The 20,830-nt window shown below is 30.6% G+C and overlaps 3 protein-coding genes across 3 annotated transcripts; 2 read left to right on the top strand and 1 right to left on the bottom strand.

The window, feature by feature from the left end:
• Positions 1–7,417: 7,417 nt before the first annotated feature.
• On the top strand, positions 7,418–15,340 carry LOC108336278 (uridine kinase-like protein 4). The gene is made up of 15 exons (XM_017572668.2): positions 7,418–7,607; positions 8,323–8,477; positions 9,334–9,425; positions 11,109–11,178; positions 11,759–11,877; positions 12,212–12,308; positions 12,704–12,783; positions 13,092–13,286; positions 13,397–13,480; positions 13,575–13,635; positions 14,120–14,180; positions 14,316–14,409; positions 14,484–14,556; positions 14,736–14,818; positions 14,915–15,340. The coding sequence occupies exons 1-15, from the start codon at positions 7,444–7,446 to the stop codon at positions 15,086–15,088; spliced, it is 1,602 nt and encodes a 533-aa protein (XP_017428157.2). The 5' UTR covers positions 7,418–7,443; the 3' UTR covers positions 15,089–15,340.
• Positions 15,341–16,886: 1,546 nt separating this feature from the next.
• On the top strand, positions 16,887–18,758 carry LOC108336384 (fructose-bisphosphate aldolase, cytoplasmic isozyme 1). Its single transcript, XM_017572818.2, has 3 exons — positions 16,887–17,044; positions 17,287–17,969; positions 18,179–18,758. Exons 1-3 carry the CDS (start codon positions 17,017–17,019, stop codon positions 18,539–18,541), a joined length of 1,074 nt encoding a protein of 357 aa, XP_017428307.1. The 5' UTR covers positions 16,887–17,016; the 3' UTR covers positions 18,542–18,758.
• Positions 18,759–19,172: 414 nt separating this feature from the next.
• Positions 19,173–20,420, bottom strand: LOC108337692 (uncharacterized protein At1g08160). Its single transcript, XM_017574266.2, has one exon. The coding sequence runs from the start codon at positions 20,321–20,323 to the stop codon at positions 19,628–19,630; it is 696 nt and encodes a 231-aa protein (XP_017429755.1). The 5' UTR covers positions 20,324–20,420; the 3' UTR covers positions 19,173–19,627.
• Between the last annotated feature and the right edge of the window lie 410 nt (positions 20,421–20,830).

Here is a 20,830-nt window from a genome sequence, read left to right as displayed (position 1 = left end):
GTCTCAATGGGACCCACTGAACGGTACGTTTCGCCCTGAATGACGTCGTACCAACATTGTTTCTGCCTATAAAAACTTTCGTTTTAAATTAATACAATTTTAAATATATTTTTATGAATTTTAGGTGTTTTATGTTTTTATTAACGTGTTTATAATATGTGGACATATATTGACATTGTTATGGTAGATTAAATAATAAATAATTATATTTTGAGAATCTCAAATTATGCGATTAACCTATTTTGTTTATGAACCCTATTTAAATTTCATTGACTGTAAAATCAATAAAAAAAATATTATTAATATGATTTAGTTTTACAAAGAATAATAAGTTTGTTATACATAAGAGTATACAGATTATTTAAGGTTTGCATGTGTACATTAATTACTCTAACTTTGCATAAAGAATTACACTTATGGTGATGTGAATCTTTTGAAGATTAATAACCATTCTCATATGAATTTACCGTTATTATTATAAAAATAATACAAGCATTGTAAACGTTGATTTATAATTTGATAACTATACAGAAACCAAACATTGATCATTAAAAGAAACAGTTTTAACGGTTTTTAGTGTATTTATTTAACTTTTACAAAATTCTGGGATTCCAAAAAACGATATTTTATAAATTTATTTAAAACATTTTTTTAATAGATAGTATCACTATAAACATTTAAAAACAATCGACGTTTATTACTAAAAATTACTTTTGGTAAACTTATAAAAAGTAGTTTTACGTATGTTTTTAAGATATATTTTGCAAATACTAATTGTTGAAAATAAGGATTTTATACAGGATAGTGATACTTTGACAACATTTTTTTGACAACATTTTAATATCATTTACATGTCATTTTGTGATTGGTCCATTTTGATATTTATGATTATTATTATTATTGATTGTGCAGTAATTTTAAACTAATAATAAAATGACACATGAATGATATTAATTAAAATATTGTCAAAAAAATATTGTTAAAATATCATTATCCTCTTATATATAAAAGTGAGCTATGTATACTATAATATATAATATTAAACATTATAAACAATATGAATATTTAAGAAAGTTTTTTTTATGAATATATAATTAAATTTTAAAATTGTTCATAAAATTTGATTTTAATCAATATTTAAAATTATGTAGTTAAAGTTACAGAATAATTAGAATATTATAATAAAAATATATTAAAATAATATTTAATATCGTTGTATTATTGTTATAAAATGGATAACATAATGAATGATAAAGTTTATAAGGTAAGAATATCTTAAATTCTTTTTCTTCTTTCAAGTTCTCTTTAACTTTCAAATAATATCATTAAAATCAATCGATATATTTTAAATTTTTATGTATCAATATATTTTTAGTAATTTCATATTAATATAATTAAAATCAATCAATATATTTTTTTCAAACATTAAAAATGAGTAATTTTTTTATCGTAATATTATTTTTAAAAGAATATTACTCATTTTTAAAATGTTTGAAGAAATACAACATATAAACCATTATAAAAATAGATTCTCTAGATTCCAATTAAAGAAAAAATGAATAAAATTTTTATATATAAATGTCACCAAAATTAGTGTCTAAAAGTAGTAAAAGTGAGATGGTAGGTGGGACCCATGTTTGACAGTGGAATAAAGGCATATGATAAAACTATCAAGCCATGCGTTAGATTTTGAAATACTAACATCAGAGCCAAAATCTTCCAAAATTCAAACCTCTTTCGGAACGTTGACTGCTCAATTTAAATATTCTACCTCTTTGTCTTTTATCTCAACTTGAAGTCCATCTTATTTTATAAAATAAAAAATAATAATTTAATCTACTTCATGTTTCTTTAAATTACCTTCTTAAATTAACTTTATACCTTTACGTAAGAATAGTGTCATAATTATAATTATATTCTTCGTCAAGAGAGGTGAATTTCATAACTTAACAAATAGGACTTTATTGATATATTTTTTATAATGTGAGGATCCAATATCTTTATTTTTAAAATCGGATACTAAACAAAAATTCACATCTTAACATAGGAACAAAAATTCACATCTTAACATAGGGACGAAGTAAGCATTTAAGTCATTATATCAATATTCTTATCTTTTTATAAGTTTTAGTAACGTCTCTTCTATAAAATATTTTTTTTGAAAAGTTTTACTACTGCAATGTCTTTATCTCAAACTATCGAAGTTGTCATGGCTGAAACTTCTGCAAATTTCATGTTTAAAACTTCTGCAAAATCAGTGTCTAAAGCTGGGAAGCTTCCTCCATGACCGTGGATGAAGTTAGAGCATTTCCGGTGAAAGTCTAAAAATAGTTGGTTCAGAGACATCTACCTCCATGTCTCTCAAACTCATGCAGACATAAAGCTGGAATATGTGTGTTTTGCAACCATTTCCTTGTCAATAGTATATCACTCCATCATCCGTACACCGACGACTCTTTTGTGGTGTGTTACATTAAAATTGGAAGTGATAAATCGAGTTATTCTAACCGCTAGTTAACCTATAAATGTACAAATGTCTAATGGCTATGTATTGTATAAGTAGACATACAATACATAAACATTTGAATACTGAACCACTTACAGTTTTTTGTAGTTTTTTTCTTCTCATTTTTATTGTCTTGTTCTTAATAAATTATTTATAATTTTTGTAAATATTTTGTACTTATCATTTATGACTAAAAATAAAATAATATTAAATAAAATAAAATAGAGAAACAATTTCATAGAAAAGATCTACTATGAATTATCTTTTACGGCAGAATATATAAATAGTTGAATATAAGAATAATGTGATATTATATTGATATTCTCATCTTTTATAAGTTTTAGGAACGTCTCTTTTATAAAATATTTGTTTGCTAATATTAAAATAAAACTTAGGTTGATAAATCAAACGTATTTTGTTATGATATTTTTATATGAAGAGATTTTTAAAATAAATAAATTTAGCTATAATGTTTTAAATTTCATAGTGAATCATAATTACAAATGGTTTATCAATCATTAAAATTAATAAAATATTTGTCTATAAATTTTAGTGATAGATTAGAAAATCAGTCAGTAATGACCCATAGTTAAAAATCTACTAATAATTTTTTATTTTATCGACAAAAAAAATCTATTATTTCTGTTTAAAGGGTCGAGATCAAATCTACTAATTCAAACAGTCTTCAAACTCTAAGCTCGATATAAAGTTATTCTTTCACTTCATACTAGTTGTCGTTCGATCGAACCAGCAAAAGATACTATAATGTTAAAGTCAGTGAACATCCGATAATGCTAACAATCAATGTGTAATCAATGTAACTCACTACATAAATATCACAAATTTGTATTTATAGATTTTGGGAGGAGCTTCTGATTATTATCGACCTAATTACAATGGTCTAGCTAAGGATTAATACAACTATCCTTAACATTAAGTCTGCTTTTTAGTTCGACTATTCGATTTCCCGACCAACTCACATGGGACTGTGGGCTAGATGATCGCCTGATTCTTAGATTGACTGGACGTCATACTATACATCTATCAATAAATATTTGTTAGTAATTATATATCCACTATATCCACGTTTTTTGTTGTTGATATGTATCAATGGGTATTCTTCCTTTCATCTGAAACCGTGTAAACACTAGGGTACTGCGTAGGACCGAGATCATCCAATTCACAATTATAATAGTCATATGCGAATTGAGATCATGTCAAACTTGGACCGTCAATATCTCATCTCAGTTTCTCTAAGGTGTAATACTTCAATCTAACATTACCATATGACATTATTGTTGAATCTAAACCTCCCTAAAATAGGTTACATTCCTAATATAGATACAACTAGCCCAATGAGGTAAAAACCCAAATAATAAGACATATAAAGGTGACTTACCTCTAGGTTAAGATTCATCTCCAATCGTATTCTAATAACCGAGTTACCTATATCATATTAACTGACTTGAGTGTTAGAGTGTTTGCAGGCATCCCATCCCTTCTGATTCACTCAAGGATGAAATATATTCATCTCGGACAATGAAATAAGAACATACCAAATAGTGAAGTAGGGACATATAAGATCTTGTAGAACAACTCAGTTTCATAGAAGAACACATTCATTCTTCATTTTTTTTCCTTTTATGTTTAACGACATTATTCTTAGTCATAAAGACATTTTTTCTAATCAACACAATTATTTATATTTTGATAAAAAAAATTAAATACATTAAGATTTGTAGAAAAAGTAAAAATCCCACTAATAAACTCCACAATAAATGAAGACAATAAAAAATAACAATTAATACATTTAAAAATGATAATGCACTTTTATAATTGGAATAAAACTTATTTAATTATTAATGTACAAAGTAGAAGAATTAGCCTGAGATGTAAATGTGGTTTATTATATGTTGATGTGTTTTTTATAAGAATAATTGGTTGCTAGGATTTTATTTTTCGTAGAAAAATCAAATATAATAATAATAACGAAAATAGCAATAAATGTAATATATGCTTACATTTTTTTTAAATTATTACTTTTGAAAAAAAAAAATATTCTCCAAATACCCGTGTCTAACACTCGGGTTCAAGAACCACCTCTTAATGTCAGCTTATTGGCTTCCTGTGCCAATAAGCCAGCGCCCAACGTTTCATCAAAATTCAAAACACGGACATAAGTTATTAATCAATTAAGTCAGGGTATTGCTCCCTCCACCACTTCCTGCACCTTTCCACTACTTTTTTTTATTTTAAAAATATTTTACACCTTTTCACTATTTTTTTATTCCAAAAATACCCTATACCTTTCTAGTATTCTCAACAATATTTTTCTTTCTCTCTCTATATTAATGTTGTGATTTAAACTTATGATATATTCCAAAATATAATATTCAGAGGAAACTTCAATATTAGTGCTTCTACCACTCTCATTTTATAAACTTAAAAGTTAGATGCAAATACAAACTAATAAACATAATAATATTAATAGTAAATAATATATTATTATTATTATTATTATATACTAACTTTATAATGACGAAAAAACTAAATAAATTCCAAATCTTTAATAAATAACTTTTCTTTTATATTAGTATTTAATAATATTTTTATATTATTTATCTAATAAATTAAATACTTTATTCAAGTTATTTGAGTCAAACATGTCGGTAAGTTAAAACATAATATAATGTTAAAAATTATAGATATTAAATGTAAAAAAAAACACATATATATAAACATTTTTCTAAAAATTTAGAACAAAATTTTACCATTTATTAAGTAATTTGAAAAAAATATATATATTGAACAGTGAAAATAAGATTGAATCAAACTTATTTAAGGGAAAGTGTAAATAAAATTTTGCAATATATCACAAGTTTAAATCTGAGCCATGTGAATGCTCCATTAATATGGAGAGAGAAAGAGAAAGATCTTGAATATAGTGGGGAAGTGTAGGGTATTTTTGGAATAAAAGAAAATAGTGGGAAGATGTAGAGCATTTTTAGAATAAAAGAAAATAGTGAAAAGGTGCATGAGCACTTCGGGTGGTGGAGAGAGAAACACCCATTAACTTATTGCATCTTATATCACAAGCCAATTAAAAATTTATTCAGTTCACATACACAAATTTGGACTTGAACAAAATAAAAATAATAAGCTTCTCTTATATTTAAAAAAATCACTCTTTGGCTCAAAATTACTCCTTAACGTTTTATTTCCCACAATATAATCTAACTATACAAACAAAACTTCAATTATAAATATAAATATATTATTATGATCATAAAAAAAATAAGATTTATTTTGAGTTATATATATATATATATATATATATATTAAACTAAAGATCACATGTAACTCAAAACCTCAAAAATAGACAAAAGCGAACTTATTCTCTTATTAACTTTGATAAGATAAATGAGTAGAATTCTCTATCAATATCATTTTTATGATATTATACTCTAAGACTTTGTTCACTTGAATAAATTTGGAGAAGAGTGATTGAGGGGATTTGAAGGTAAATTTTTGTTGTTGTTTATTTGAGTGAATTTGGAGGTAAGTGAGAGTGAATTTGGAAGTAAAGTTTATGAGAATTAGTGTAGGATTTGATTGCCATGACAAATTAAAAAAATTACTTTCAAATCCACTCTCATTTACCTCCAAATTCACTCAAATAAACAACAAAAAAATTTACCTTCAAATTCCCTCAATCACTCTCCCCCAACTCCATTTAAGTGAACAAAGCCTAAAAGATAAAGAGAGGAATTAAAATTCTAGAAAAAAAGTCGAATAAGACTTGAGATTTTTTTTAAAAGTGGTGATTTTTATAAAATAAAACTGAACTGAATCTTTTTTATTTATAATCTTGTCCTTCTATTGGCCTTAATGGTCCGATATGAGTGAAATAATATGTCCATACAAATCTTACTAAGATAGACTCTAACTTGGCTATGATACCATGTTAAGAAATGAACTTTAATTCAATCATACATGCTTGTAAGGTAAGATTTGCATCCATTTATATATTATAAATTGATCTTATTTATAATCGATGTGAGATTTTCAACAAAAATAATTAAAAGTTATTTTATAAAAACATTTATTAATTTCAGACTAGTTTTTAATCCTACCATATGTAAAATATAATTTTTAGCATATGACATAGTGATGTAAATTTTCGTTTATCATATAAAAAACAAAACAAATCTATTATAACATTTTAAAAACGAAACATATATTTAACCTGAAAATAAACGTGTACATTCTAAAAAAATATCTGATCTTGATTCATCGGTTTCTTTTTAAAGTATTATTTTCTAAGAAAATATACTTATATTAATAAAAACCAAATTTGATATTAGAAAATAATTGTAAAATAAAAACAGTGAATGAAAGTTGTAGAAAGAAGGAAGGTTGGTAGACCCATGAGATTCAGTGCCAAATGAAATTGGATGCTAAAAATTTCGGTGACAGCACAACACCTAATACTTGTGTTGTGGGGTCCTCATATTAGAGACTTTTCTCCACTTTTAACTCTACATAACACAGACCCACTAACCAACCACACTCTTCTGTCTCATCTCAATTCTTCTGCGTAACACATTTTTCAAAAATATATTAATCTAATAATTAATATGTTATCACTACCTTACATCATCACAATCATCAAAACCTAAACACACATTAATAGGATATTAAGAATTTATTAATTAGAGAATGCCTTAAAATTTGACAAAACAAATTTACACCATTACCAAGGGAAGACAAAAATGCAATCAATTTTAATATTTAATATATTTTCAATAGCAATTATGAAAACATTTAATGGAATAAATATTTTTTCTTTTTGGAATTAATTACATATATTTTGATGTTATTTTCAATTTAATTTGAAGTGGAGCCGGAAATCAAGATTTCTTTATCTCTTTCTGTTTATGGCTTCAATCGACGTCACTATATATAATACCAACAGCACGATAAAAAAAGGTGAAAAGGCAGCTCCACCGTATGCTGCTATATATTTATTTCCCCTTTCTTTCGTTTTTCTTTCTTTCGCTCCGTTCCTCTTTCGTCTTCCTACAATTCTTTCACTTCAAAGGTACGTTTTCACTGTTTCACTATTTCGATCCTCTCCGCATTTTGTTTCTCCTTTTGTCTGGATCTGGATTTCTTAACTCAGAAAAAAACTGCATTCGTTCATTCATGGCTGCGTTCTCTGTCTTCGTACTACAATGGCAGCGATTACCTTCCTTCTAACTGAACCGCGTTTAATTTATCTGTTTTCTTTTTTGTTTTGTTGCACGCAAATGTATAAGCCTTGAAACCTCTCTGTCTCTCTCTTTGGTTGGACTGGTTGTTACGTGCACCGCATGGTGATGGAATCATGTTTTTTTTGTCCATCGGATCGGATGGAAGTGTCTGATGTTGATGATGGCCTGAATCGTTATTATTTATTTGATAGATCATGCCATGGACAGAACGAAATTTCTAAATACTTCTTTTGTCCTTTAGTTCAGTTCAGGAAAATATAATAACGCTTTTCTGATTATTTATACGTATAACGCTTTAGGAAGTGGCAATTGTTAAGGTCTTGTATGGTGTACTGAAATCATCCTTTAGAAGGTTTGAATGAACTTCATCCCCAAGGGTGAATCTATCTTAAGCATTGCTGTTATGGTGAAATGGTTGCCTTGATTGATTCAATCAGCCACATACGTTTGAAAGCTGTAAAAACTATTATTGATATTATGATTATTACTACTCATATTTTTCTGTCTTTTATTGAGTGTTTGTTTTACATTTTATTTTTCCAGGTCTTTGCCTATGGGAACTAAGTCAGTTGTGGATTTAATGGAGTCTTCATCTGAGGTTCACTTTTCTGGAGTTTACATGGATGGCATAGAGCAAAGAAACACAGAGCAACCGACTACTTCTGCAACTGACATGAACAAACAACCTTTTGTGATAGGTATGTTTTTCCATGACAAGCTACCTATGCAGTCATAACATCATATATTTGTCTATTTGTGTCATGGAAATCAACGTGGGTACTTCTTACATTAAACTTTGTCTTTTTTTCTGGACCTCATCTAATGTACAATAGTGTAGTTATACTAAGGATTTTGGTTACTATAAACTGAGGCTCTAGACCCCAGATGTGAATTGTGGTGTTCTGTTAAGACAGAGGAATATCACCAGTCTTTCTTTTCCTCCTGCATTAGCAAATGATTCCAAAGCCTTTAGCTTTAAGAAGAAGAACAATATTACCTTTGAAGACATCATACTTCATTACAATTTTGTTTTAGGTTAGAGCAACGGCCTTTCTTGAAACAGAAGTTTATCTGATTGTGAAAGATAAACTACCACCAACTCAATTCATATTGGTTGTGAGAAAAAGAAATCAGAGTCATCATACTTGACACTTTATGTCAATTTCTAAAAATTTTACTTTTGATTTATGCATAAACTAATTTTAGTCTTATTTATTTTTCCTCTCTAGTAATTATTTGGGGAAAAATTTATCCAAAATGAACATACTCTAGGTTCTTACACCATCTCCTGATTATTCCTGTTACTTTGTAAGTCTACAGTTTTGAAACTGGGTCTACCTCACACACGTAACCCCTAACCATATAAATTAGAGCTTCCGGCAAATTCGCTTAGTTAATATTGAAATTTTCTTTGTTTCAATGTCAGAAGCAGGAGCTTTGAAAATAAGATCTCGACAGCTATGGATGTCTCGTTTTCACATCTTAGCAATTTTTATTAGGCATCTATGATTCTAATTCCTTTTCTATTTACTTTTTCGATTGTGCATGTGACAGGTGTTGCTGGTGGAGCAGCATCCGGTAAGACATCAGTTTGTGATTTGATTATTCAGCAGCTTCATGACCAACGAGTTGTACTTGTTAATCAGGTATTTATATTCTATAAATACGAAGAGTCCATTGCATTTTGAATTCGAACAGAAGGAATAAATAAGAAGAAAATAGAAATGGATGTGATAAATGATAGAGATAGAAAAGACACAATAAAAGATAGGGAAAAAATGGAGTGAATTTTTTTATACATACTTAGTGATGATTAGATTGATAATTTATAAGTATTTAAGTATGTGACTCAAACATATTTACGGAAAACAGCCAGTGGTTTTCAGTTTATGCTTCAAGCCTTATAACTTGTTAGCACCCTGTATCCTCCTATATTTGAATTCCTCAGTATTTTGTTCGGTCATATTGTCCCAGTGATATCCCAAAATATTTTGAACTGATTGTTTTTATCATCTTTGTTCTGTACTATTTTCAATTCAATGTTGACATTCTGTTGGGCACCAATATTGTGTTGTTCTCATCACCTCTTTTATCATGAACATGTATGCTTTTCTCCCTCAATTTCCTTAACAATATCAATGATTTTGTTACTAACAGAAGTCTTACATTGAAAAGTTCTTCGGATATGTTTTCTAACATTTTTTACAATCACGGCATCTCCAATGTAGGTGTTCTTCTGTCATTATTAATGTCTAATTTGCAAGGCAATTTTCATGGGTTAGAAACAAAGCTTATTTGGTATATAAAGCAATAGTGCTTTCTACTTTTTAATGGGGTCTAATTAATTTCATAATATTAAGTATTAGTATATATTTATAATAAAAGGTAATTTATTTTTATTTAAAATTAATTTATGTTTATTAATCATTTAAAATAATTTATATTTTCATAATATACTTCACGTTTTTTTAAAGTTGTGATTAATTTAAAATTCATTTTATTGTTAGAATTATTATAGTTCACATTATTTTTTTCATGATTATAAAAAGTAATTAATAGAAACTAATATATATATATATATATAATTTTTTTCGGTCTTTCCTCTTCCATTTTAAATTTTGAAATAAAAATTTGTGTAAGTAAAAAATTATATATTTATTTTTTATTCTAACTAATGACATAAAATTATTATAAATTAAAGTGAATATCAATAATATAATATAAAAGAACGGTCAAATTTTGGGGTCATTTTAGGAAAATTTGTCGACTTGGCGGATTGGAAAAAAATTGCTTACAGTGAGAAAAATGAATAAACACAATTAATTTCATACTAATTAAGAAAGTCAGTTAATATCATTTAATTTATTACTCTCAATTCAAAATATATATATATATATATATATATATATATATATATATATATATATATATATATATATATATATATATATAAATAAACCATTGGAATTTGATATAATAAATAAAAGCAATTCAATGAAAATAGAATAGCCATATAAAGAATGATGTTTTACGAATATTAAATAGGAATATATATTTAGATTTGTTTGTATTTAAGTTTCCTATGTCAACTTTTTCTGATATTTGAATTTAAATGAAGTATAAAATATTTATTATGGCAACTCAAGTGAGTTGCTTGAATGATGATCTTCACCTTTTAAGTTATTTATTTATTCACATATTTTACTTTTCCTTTTGTATTTTGGTCTTTAACGTTTTTGAGGTTTCATGTTTAAGAATTAGGATTGATGCGTTTTATTGCACTTATTGTAATACGCTGAGTGGAATAAATGAATTACATTTTACAACAGGATTCATTTTACCATAATTTGACTGAGGAGCAACTTATAAGAGTACAAGATTACAACTTTGACCATCCTGGTAAGTTCAATTTAAAAGGTTACTCTCTCCTTATTAATTAGTGACTTGCTCTTTACATTAAGACATTATAATAAAGGGTCTGGTCTTATAGTTCCCTATAGATAGTTAAATTTCTACCAGAACAAATCCATTACATTCGTGAGTACCAACTGCAGCTTTCTTACTCTCAAAATGCTTCAGGAAATTAACATTTGAAAGATTTACATCATAATTTACCTCAAAATTAAGTGATTTGAACATAAAGTTTTCACGAAGTTTCAGAGCTAGAATATTCTCGAATTTAGCCTATAGAAGAGCATGCTTGGTGAAGCCACTGCAAATTCATGTCGCAGTGTTACTAAATGTGTTATATGCATCATGAGCTTTGTAAAGGTTGAACAAAAGTTCATATAATACAAGACTTGAGAACCCAGAAAGCATAATTAGTAGCTGAGTCCAGTTCGTAATGGTAAATATAATACATCTAATAACTGATAAGATAGCGAATTTAAAAACGTTTATATTTTTTATATATGTGAACGATGGTCCTTGGACTTGATATAGCTACTTTATTTCTAATTCATGTTGTTGGTATCATCAGAAGCTTTTGATACTGAGCATTTGCTACGTGTCATGGACAAGTTGAAGCGTGGCCAGGCAGTAGATATTCCGAAGTATGATTTTAAGGGTTACAAAACTGGTGTTTTTCCAGCGAGACGGGTATATCATATTTTCCTCTTTTTATTTATAACTTTTAGTCCACGATCTTGAAATGCTTAACAAAACAGGCTAAGACTGATATAGTTCACTACTTTTAGTTTTTGTATCATGCTAAAGAATAGTTATTTTATTTGCATAGATCAAGCAAAAATATATTAGGATGAAATGACAGCGATGTTCTTATTTGAATTTGAATAGTTTGGTTACTAATGATTGCCAAATCATGCAGTATATATGCTTCTTCTGCAGTTTTATTATTTTCAGCAGACTGAAATTTATATCGAAGACATTTTTTTTCACACTTCCATTTTATGTTGGTTTAATTGTTTTGCAGGTAAACCTGGCGGATGTTATTATTTTGGAAGGTATCCTTGTTTTCCATGATCCACGAGTGCGGGCATTGATGAATATGAAGATATTTGTCGACACAGGTCCTTTATTATTTTATTTCCATTATGTTTATAGCGTACTCTATTCTATTATTTTGTTTCCCGTGGCTTTGATATTTCATACTTCATGTAGATTCTGTTATCATATTCATTCCTTTTGGTTCGGTGGGCTTAAATTTCACCCTTCCTAATTCACTTTGTGATATAGGAGAGTGAATATTCTGCACATTATCTAAAATTGTTCATGTTCTTCTCACGTGCTAATCGACACTATCTTCGCCTCCCACACCCTTTTTATACTGGTTTCTATTTTTATCAACGATTTCCTTTGTCTTCCTTCTGGCGCTATTTTACAAACATGCATACTTTTATATTTTATGTCTTTGTTGCACTACGAAGTTATTCTGTCATTTAACATTATGAAATGTTCAGTGCAGATGCTGATATTCGCTTGGCGAGAAGAATTAAACGGGATACTGCTGACAATGCTCGTGATATTGGAGCTGTGCTCGATCAGGTACTTACTCTCCAGCCACACCATTTGCACTTCCATTTTCATACTTTGATTATCTTCTTTTTTTTAAGCTTTGCCTTAGTATTTCTTACATTCACTGCATTTCAAGACCTGGATATGCTATTTTAGTTCATGGTGCTGAGAGACTGTTACGCAATTTCATTGATTAGAAAACTTGTAATTACTCAGTTTTTGTGAAATTCAATCTTTAATGATCTTTTTTTTTGGTTTTGTTAATAAAGCAGGCTATTATATTCCCTTTTTAATTTAATATATATTGTTAGTTACTGATTCTTGTATACTTGATACAGTATTCTAAATTTGTGAAGCCGGCTTTTGATGACTTTATTCTTCCCACCAAGAAGTATGCCGATATCATTATACCCCGTGGAGGAGATAATCATGTAGCTATTGATTTGATTGTACAGCATATCCGCATGAAGCTTGGGCAGCATGACTTGTGTAAAATATACCCTAGCTTATATGTTATTCAGTCTACTTTTCAGGTATCCCTTTTCTTTTGTTGAATTTTTTCAATCATCCCTATTTGGCTGGAGATCCAAATTTTGATTTTGCTACTGGAGGCTGAATTATCAGGATAATTGCTTCGATGCAGATACGGGGTATGCATACCCTGATTCGTGATTCTCAAACAACGAAACATGACTTTGTATTTTATTCTGACCGTTTGATTCGTTTGGTATGTAAATGGGGTTCACTTGCTGCTCTTAATTTTAGTGGTGACATGACATTTTCTTTATGCATTAATGGTGAAATTTTGCCCACTTGAAAAGGTTGTAGAACATGGCCTAGGGCATCTTCCATTTACGGAAAAGCAAGTAATCACTCCAACTGGTAAGCTGTTCTTTTCAATCATAATTTTCTTGGCTTGTATTATATGGACCTCTGACGATGCATTATTCTCGTCTCATTGTACTTGGAAGTGCGGTTGGTGATGTGCTTGTTTTGTATATCTGGTTTCTAAAATCTTGCCGTATCATTGTCACAAAAGTGAGGAGGAACATAGACTACATGTTTCTAGCCTTGTTTTAGAAATGTCTAACTTATGTTGGACCTCTTGGAAGTGCTATATATCATTTCTACAGTCTGAATTCCGAGTCTAATAGATGCTTCATAGAATGGGAACCGAAGGGGGTATCGTGTTATTGTACGGTTGAGAGACATGTTCTGCTCATGATGTTAATTTCCATACTAAAAATGATAAACTTTCGTGGCTGCTTCTTAGTTGACATTCTCCTTAGAACATTCAAAAAGTAGAACTAGTTTGTTTCATGTCTTATTTTTTTATGGTTACAATTAATACTGTCTTTTAATGCAGGATCGGTTTACAGTGGCGTGGATTTCTGTAAGAGGTTGTGTGGTGTCTCCATCATCCGGAGGTATTGACAAAAATATGTTCTTTCCTATTCCTTGGTTTGATGTGTTCCTACGATGATTATGTAATTTTAGATAAATAAGAAATAATTGCTTAGAAAAGAAACTGTCCTTAAATTTAATATACAATCCAATCTCAGTGGCGAGAGTATGGAAAATGCTTTACGAGCATGCTGCAAAGGCATCAAAATTGGGAAAATTCTTATTCACAGAGAGGGTGACAATGGTCAACAGGTTCGTCATCTGTGTGCTTGGTTATGCGTCTTTTCATTCCAGGGTCACTAACTTATCCTTTGATTATTGAGCAGCTAATATATGAGAAGTTGCCAAAGGATATCTCAGATAGACATGTATTGCTGTTGGATCCTATCTTAGGCACAGGTTTGCATACTCATCGTTTTTTTTTCTGGTGGTTTTTAGTCCTAGTTTGAATATTTTACATTGTGTAAATAAGCATATGAACAGTCAGCGGTCAGCTGCGACTTATTAAGTCACGTAACAACTGTTAGCATAATAAGGATGTTATTCATTTTTCATTTTGAATAACATTTCATCTTTAGGTAATTCGGCTGTTCAAGCAATTTCTCTACTTTTAAAGAAGGGTGTACCAGAGTCCAACATTATATTTCTCAATCTGATATCAGTAAGTTATTAATGTTTGTGGTTCCTCGATATATCACTATATCTTGCCATAATTTTGTAGATAATGATTTACATATATGCTCTCTTTTATTGTCAGGCACCTCAAGGTATTCATGTGGTCTGCAAAAGCTTCCCAAAAATAAAGATCGTGACATCGGATATTGAAATTGGTTTGAATGAAGATTTCCGTGTCATACCTGGCATGGGAGAGTTTGGGGATCGGTATTTTGGAACAGATGATGACCACCAGGTGCTGCTCCCTTCACAGTAGTTATACTCCGCCACTCTGTTGGTTTCGGTATAATATTAAAGAGCTAAAATTTTCTGAACCAAGATTTTGCTGAGTTGTAGTTCTAAATCAATTTTGATCGCAATCCTTTAGTTTTTAAAATCAGACACTTAGAATATTCACATGCATTTTTTTACCATTTTCTGTTTTTCCTGAATTTTCTTTGAATTTATTCTTTGTCGGATAGTGGCTTGCCAAAATTCATTTTTATGGAATTCAGATATTTGTACTTTATATGCATAAATGAATATATAAGCTCTTAGTTTAATTCTGGTCCAGTTATAAAGTATCTTGAATTCCCTAGTTGGAGTATATGGAGAGTGTAACTTGCATGTGAAGATGTAGCTTGAGGACAGTGATAAAACAAATTAAAAATCTAGAATGTGGCCGAAACATTGTTCTGCAAAGAAATCTACCTATTAAAAGAACTTAAATATATTAAAGTGGTGAAGAAATAATATTTTTTTCAGATATTAATATCGTTTTTAGGTTTTGATTTTTTTTTAATACATTCAAATCAGTCTTATAAATTTTAGTGTTAGTAGTGGGAGTTGAACTGAAAACCTTGTAATTCCAAGGAGAAATGTGAGATGATATTGAAATAAAATATAGCAGGTGTCGGGATTTGACCTTAATTCTGGACATTTCTTCCATCGTGTCATATACAAGTTGGAAATATAATTTTTGTTGGTAGAGAAACTTTATAAGGCTTTTGTAAATTCTTTTCAAACTCTCTTCGCAATTATTTTACCGTCTTTTATCCGAGCTTTTCCGCCTTTAAAAACAAACAGGGTGTAAAAGTTATTTGATTGTTAGATTTTAGGGCTTAATTATAAAAAATTAAAAAATGTTAACATTATGTACATAAAAGAATTAATCATACATCATAAAAATTACATCTACATAAATTAAATAAAAATAAATAGTATAACACTATAACTAAAGCGAAATAAAAAGAGAATAATTTTTTAAAAATTGAACAAGAAATCTAGTGATAGGAAATTCTTATTATTTTTATCACTTTATTTCAAATTCTAATTTAATCCTCATATTTCCCTAAACAACAATTTAGTTTTTGATGTCGAGAATAACAACACTGATTATGTATAAACTATTATTGTAATATTTTATAATTATCCAATTAAAAATGATATCCTAGACGCGACTTTAAATTAATTATGATGAAAACCAACAGCTTTAGCACACATAACAATTTACACCATCGGATGATAAAATGATATTCTTCTATTTTTTTCACTAAAAAATCAGGAAAAAAAATAGGAAATACCTTAAAAATTAAGAAAGATGTCAGTCATATACTTTTTTTAAAATGCAACTATTTGAGTGGAAAGAAATAATAGTACGAAAAATAAAAAAAATAGATGCAATGATCATGTGATAAGAAAAGAAATAAAAATGATAATAAAAAATAGAAAATCATTATCAAAAGTTATAATATATATTTTCCTTCAGTATATATATATATATATATATATATATATATATATATATATATATATATATATATATATATATATATATATATATATAGAATTTGTTTGGGGATAGGCGAAAGCCACCCCCCCACCAATACATGCAACCCTGTTTGTATGTAATATATATGTACGTATGGATTGATATGATGTGATATGAGAGAGGGAAGTGGAAGAGGATTAGGGATGAGAGAGTTTTCCTGAAAATATCCATTGCCACTTGTGCAAATGAAGGATCACTCGTTTCTTTATCCAAGAGTGATAACCTTCGTTAGGCTAATCATGGGACACGTGGTTCTCTTGCATGCCTTCTCTAGATACCACTCGGTATATTCCCTCCACGCTTTTATCTATATAGCTTTCTTCTTCCCTGTCATCTGTTATCTCTTTCCCGCCATTTTCAAAGCTTAATTAACCATGTCTGCCTTTGTTGGAAAGTATGCAGGTATATGTATAAATCTTCATATCTTCTCTCCTCTATCTCTCTACATCTTATCCACACTACACACACTTAACCAAAAGCATGTTTCTAACAACTAAAGAACTGCATGGATTAATTAACATGTTACAAATTATGAAGATTTCATGTCTAAGGAGTTTCACCAACTTCATGCAATATTTTCTATCTTAAAAATTAAATCTTGGACATTGTTTTCACATGGGGGTGTCTCTATATATAAATTCTAGATGAGCTTATAAAGAATGCCAAGTACATAGCCACACCTGGGAAGGGTATCTTGGCTGCAGATGAGAGCACCGGCACCATTGGAAAGCGTTTAGCCAGCATTAACGTTGAGAACATTGAGGCTAACCGCCAAGCTCTTAGACAGCTTCTCTTCACCTCACCGAATGCCCTCCAATACCTCTCTGGTGTCATCCTCTTTGAGGAAACGCTTTACCAGAAAACCAGTGATGGGAAGCCTTTTGTAGAGGTTCTTGAAGAGAACAATGTCATCCCAGGCATCAAAGTGGACACGGGTGTTGTTGAGTTGGCTGGCACAAACGGTGAAACCACCACACAGGGCTTTGACTCTCTCGGAGCTCGGTGCCAGAAGTACTACAAGGCCGGTGCACGCTTTGCAAAGTGGCGTGCAGTTCTCAAAATTGGCCCCACTGAGCCCTCTGAGCTTTCCATCCAGCAAAATGCACAGGGCTTGGCACGCTATGCCATCATCTGCCAGGAGAATGGCCTTGTGCCCATTGTTGAGCCTGAGATTCTCACTGATGGACCTCATGACATAGCCAAATGTGCTGCTGTCACTGAGACCGTGCTTGCATCTGTTTACAAGGCTCTCAATGATCACCATGTCCTTCTTGAAGGAACTCTTCTCAAGCCCAACATGGTCACTCCAGGCTCTGATAGCCCAAAGGTAATTAACATCTTCAATTTGAATCTCCTGACATAACTTGCTTGCTGAAGACTAGTTCGGTAGTTGTAATGTAACCAAGTAAAACTGCTATTGTATAGTAATATTTCACTAAGCTATCTGATTGTATTGGAGCGTGTTCTTTTCCTATCACTCTTTTGCTCCAAAAGAAATTAGTTACTTGGAAAAGAATTTCATCTGTGTGCATGCAGGTAGCAGCTGAGGTGATTGCTGAGTACACAGTTCAAGCACTCCGGAGGACTGTCCCAGCTGCGGTGCCAGGGATTGTGTTCCTGTCTGGTGGACAGAGTGAAGAAGAAGCCACCCTCAACCTCAATGCAATGAACAAGTTGGAGGTGTTGAAGCCATGGACTCTCTCATTCTCATTTGGGAGAGCACTGCAGCAAAGCACACTCAAGACATGGGGTGGAAAGGAAGAGAATGTTGCCAAAGCTCAAGGAGCATTCCTTGCAAGATGCAAGGCCAATTCTGAGGCAACTCTGGGGAAGTTTGCTGGTGGAAGCCAAGCTGGGTTGGCTTCTGAGAGTTTGTATGAGAAGAACTACAAGTATTAGGCTTCTAAGAGTGTGTCTGTTTCTCTGTTTGAAGTCTGTTTAAATGTCAATCCATGGTTTTTGATTCTGTCACGTTGAGGTACATAGGAAAACGTGAGAATGGAGAAACAAACACACTGTAAATGAACTTGGGAACTGATCTGGGGTGGGGGCATTCTGGTATATGTGATACAGTCTAAGCATTTGCTTCTGATTAACACGTTTATTTTTTGGGTTACATATTTTACAAATCTAAGTTTACTTTATAGGAACTAAATTTATCAGTTACCATGGTATCTCCAAGTTACTGTCTGCAGCACCTATTTTAAATCAATATTAATGATTACTTAATTTAGTTTTTGATAGCTCAAAATCTGCAGTGGTATTAACCAGAAATAATAGTAATCTTTTTGTGTAGTCACTGATAATTCAAGGATATTCCGTTTTGTGTCTAATATCCTGCATAAAAGGATTTTCTGGTATGTGCTGTAAAGGCCTTAAAGACATTATTTTGGGATGTGCTTAAACTATGGTAAATGTCTGCTACGAATATTCTGCATTAAGACATGATTTTGGTATATAAAGCGCACCACAATAAATTATTTTGAAATCTTAGTTGATACCACGTCAATGATCAACCTCTGACAAGTTCTTTTCTGCTTTTAACATGTGTGCTTTAAGTATCTTACACAATCAAAAGGCATTCCAATTAGTGCAGCTGACACGACACAATTAAGGAAGCAAAAGAAAACAAAACCAAAAAGCTAATTCAAGCGTTCGAGTTTAACTCAATAGTCCTTTCTGGAAAAGAAAACTACTAAAGTGATATCAGTAGATGAAGATAAATTTTAAATTCATGCTCTAAATATTTCTGGTGTGGAAGGGATTCAACACCCTCCACCCAAGTCTCTATCTACAAATGAAAACAATAAAATATCAATTATAAAATCAAATGCTATCATCTGATCTTCTCTTTCTTCATGGCTCACAAAAATCATATCACTGTTTTTCACACTGGTATATTTACCATTAGCTATACCTCCTAATAAAGTAGAAACCAGAAAGTAATGAACATGAACAAGAACAAAAGAATTCTACCATGTTGCCTCATCTTGATCTGTTTGTTATGCACTGTCTGGCCAGAAGAATACCAGTTGGAGGACTAGTCATCTCTATCTGGCATATGGTATGCAGCCAGTAAGATAAATGGATAAGGCCAATATTGAACCTCACTTTAAAAGTTCCTCTTGCATTGTAATTGATCCTGTTATTTTCCACTTGCCTTTGAAGCTTTACACCAACATCTTGAGGCAAAAACACTAAGCTGGATATCAAGTTCACTGATTGCAAACTGTTTTCCCTTGGCCTCTGAGTGAAAGGCTTTACTCTCTGTGATGATACCAACCTGTCCGAGTAGAAAAGCTCGATGTTCAAGGACTCAAACCTCACCCCGATTCTTCTGTTAGGATTGGAGAAGTTTGCAAGGAGAGTGAACTCACCGTTGAGGTACTGTGGTGAGTCAAAGTACACTACATTGAGGCTTGCATTGGGAATGTCAAAAGTGGGATTTCTTGGCTTCATGGCTAGGTAGAGGATCAGTATTGCAATTCCAAAGAAGATGAGTACGAGGCTGAATATTAAGCACAGTATTGCAGCACACCATATGATAGGTTTTGTCCTTTGAAGTCGAGGTTGTCCAAGAATTGCTCTTGTGCTGGCAAGGGAATTTGATGATTCTGATCGCAGAGATTGTTGATTCCTTGGTTGTTTTGGTGTGCCAAGTTCATCAACAGACGGTAGCATGTTTGAATTGGTGGAGTGCTAAAATAGGCCAATGGAAGTGAATGAGGGAGAGATGGAAGTGATATGTTTATTTATTGTAAATGGGGTGATGGATCAATGGAAGTGAAGAGGAAAAGAAGCTTTTGAAGTTGAGCTATGGTGCAGTGGGGTCACTGTGTTTTTTTGGTATTGGAAAAAGGTGACATAGTTGAACTAAAGTTGGACCACATTGGTGTTTTAATCTTTAGTTTTCATGCTTTTTGGTATGCTGCAAAGTTTGAGAAGGTCCTAAAGAGTGACTTCAACAGAGACCAAACTTTGTAGATTGCTTATTCTCTAAGGCTTCAACCTTTGCATGGCTTAGACTTGGTCAAACATTGTGTAAGTTTGATTAAATATTAAGAAATCAATTTTAAACCTACGAAACCAGCTTTGAAGATAAAATTTGTATACATTTATATATTTATCTTTCATATATTTATCTGACATTAATAGATAATTTAATAATAATTCGATAGTTCCTAATAC

This window comes from Vigna angularis, chromosome 7 (assembly GCF_016808095.1).
Source record: "Vigna angularis cultivar LongXiaoDou No.4 chromosome 7, ASM1680809v1, whole genome shotgun sequence".
Taxonomy (NCBI): domain Eukaryota; kingdom Viridiplantae; phylum Streptophyta; class Magnoliopsida; order Fabales; family Fabaceae; genus Vigna; species Vigna angularis.
Note: the sequence above shows the minus strand (reverse complement) of the source record. Positions and strands in the feature narration are given on the sequence as shown.

Bases quoted from the DNA above. Each gene is read 5' to 3' on its own strand.
- LOC108336278 (XM_017572668.2), top strand. From the start codon at position 7,444: ATGGCTTCAATCGACGTCACTATATATAATACCAACAGCACGATAAAA. The intron at 12,784-13,091 runs GTACTTACTCTC...TACTTGATACAG, and splicing joins TTGGAGCTGTGCTCGATCAG to TATTCTAAATTTGTGAAGCC. The intron at 13,636-14,119 runs GTAAGCTGTTCT...CTTTTAATGCAG, and splicing joins GCAAGTAATCACTCCAACTG to GATCGGTTTACAGTGGCGTG.
- LOC108337692 (XM_017574266.2), bottom strand. From the start codon at position 20,323: ATGCTACCGTCTGTTGATGAACTTGGCACACCAAAACAACCAAGGAAT.
- LOC108336384 (XM_017572818.2), top strand. From the start codon at position 17,017: ATGTCTGCCTTTGTTGGAAAGTATGCAG. The intron at 17,045-17,286 runs GTATATGTATAA...TATAAATTCTAG, and splicing joins CTTTGTTGGAAAGTATGCAG to ATGAGCTTATAAAGAATGCC. The intron at 17,970-18,178 runs GTAATTAACATC...GTGTGCATGCAG, and splicing joins CAGGCTCTGATAGCCCAAAG to GTAGCAGCTGAGGTGATTGC.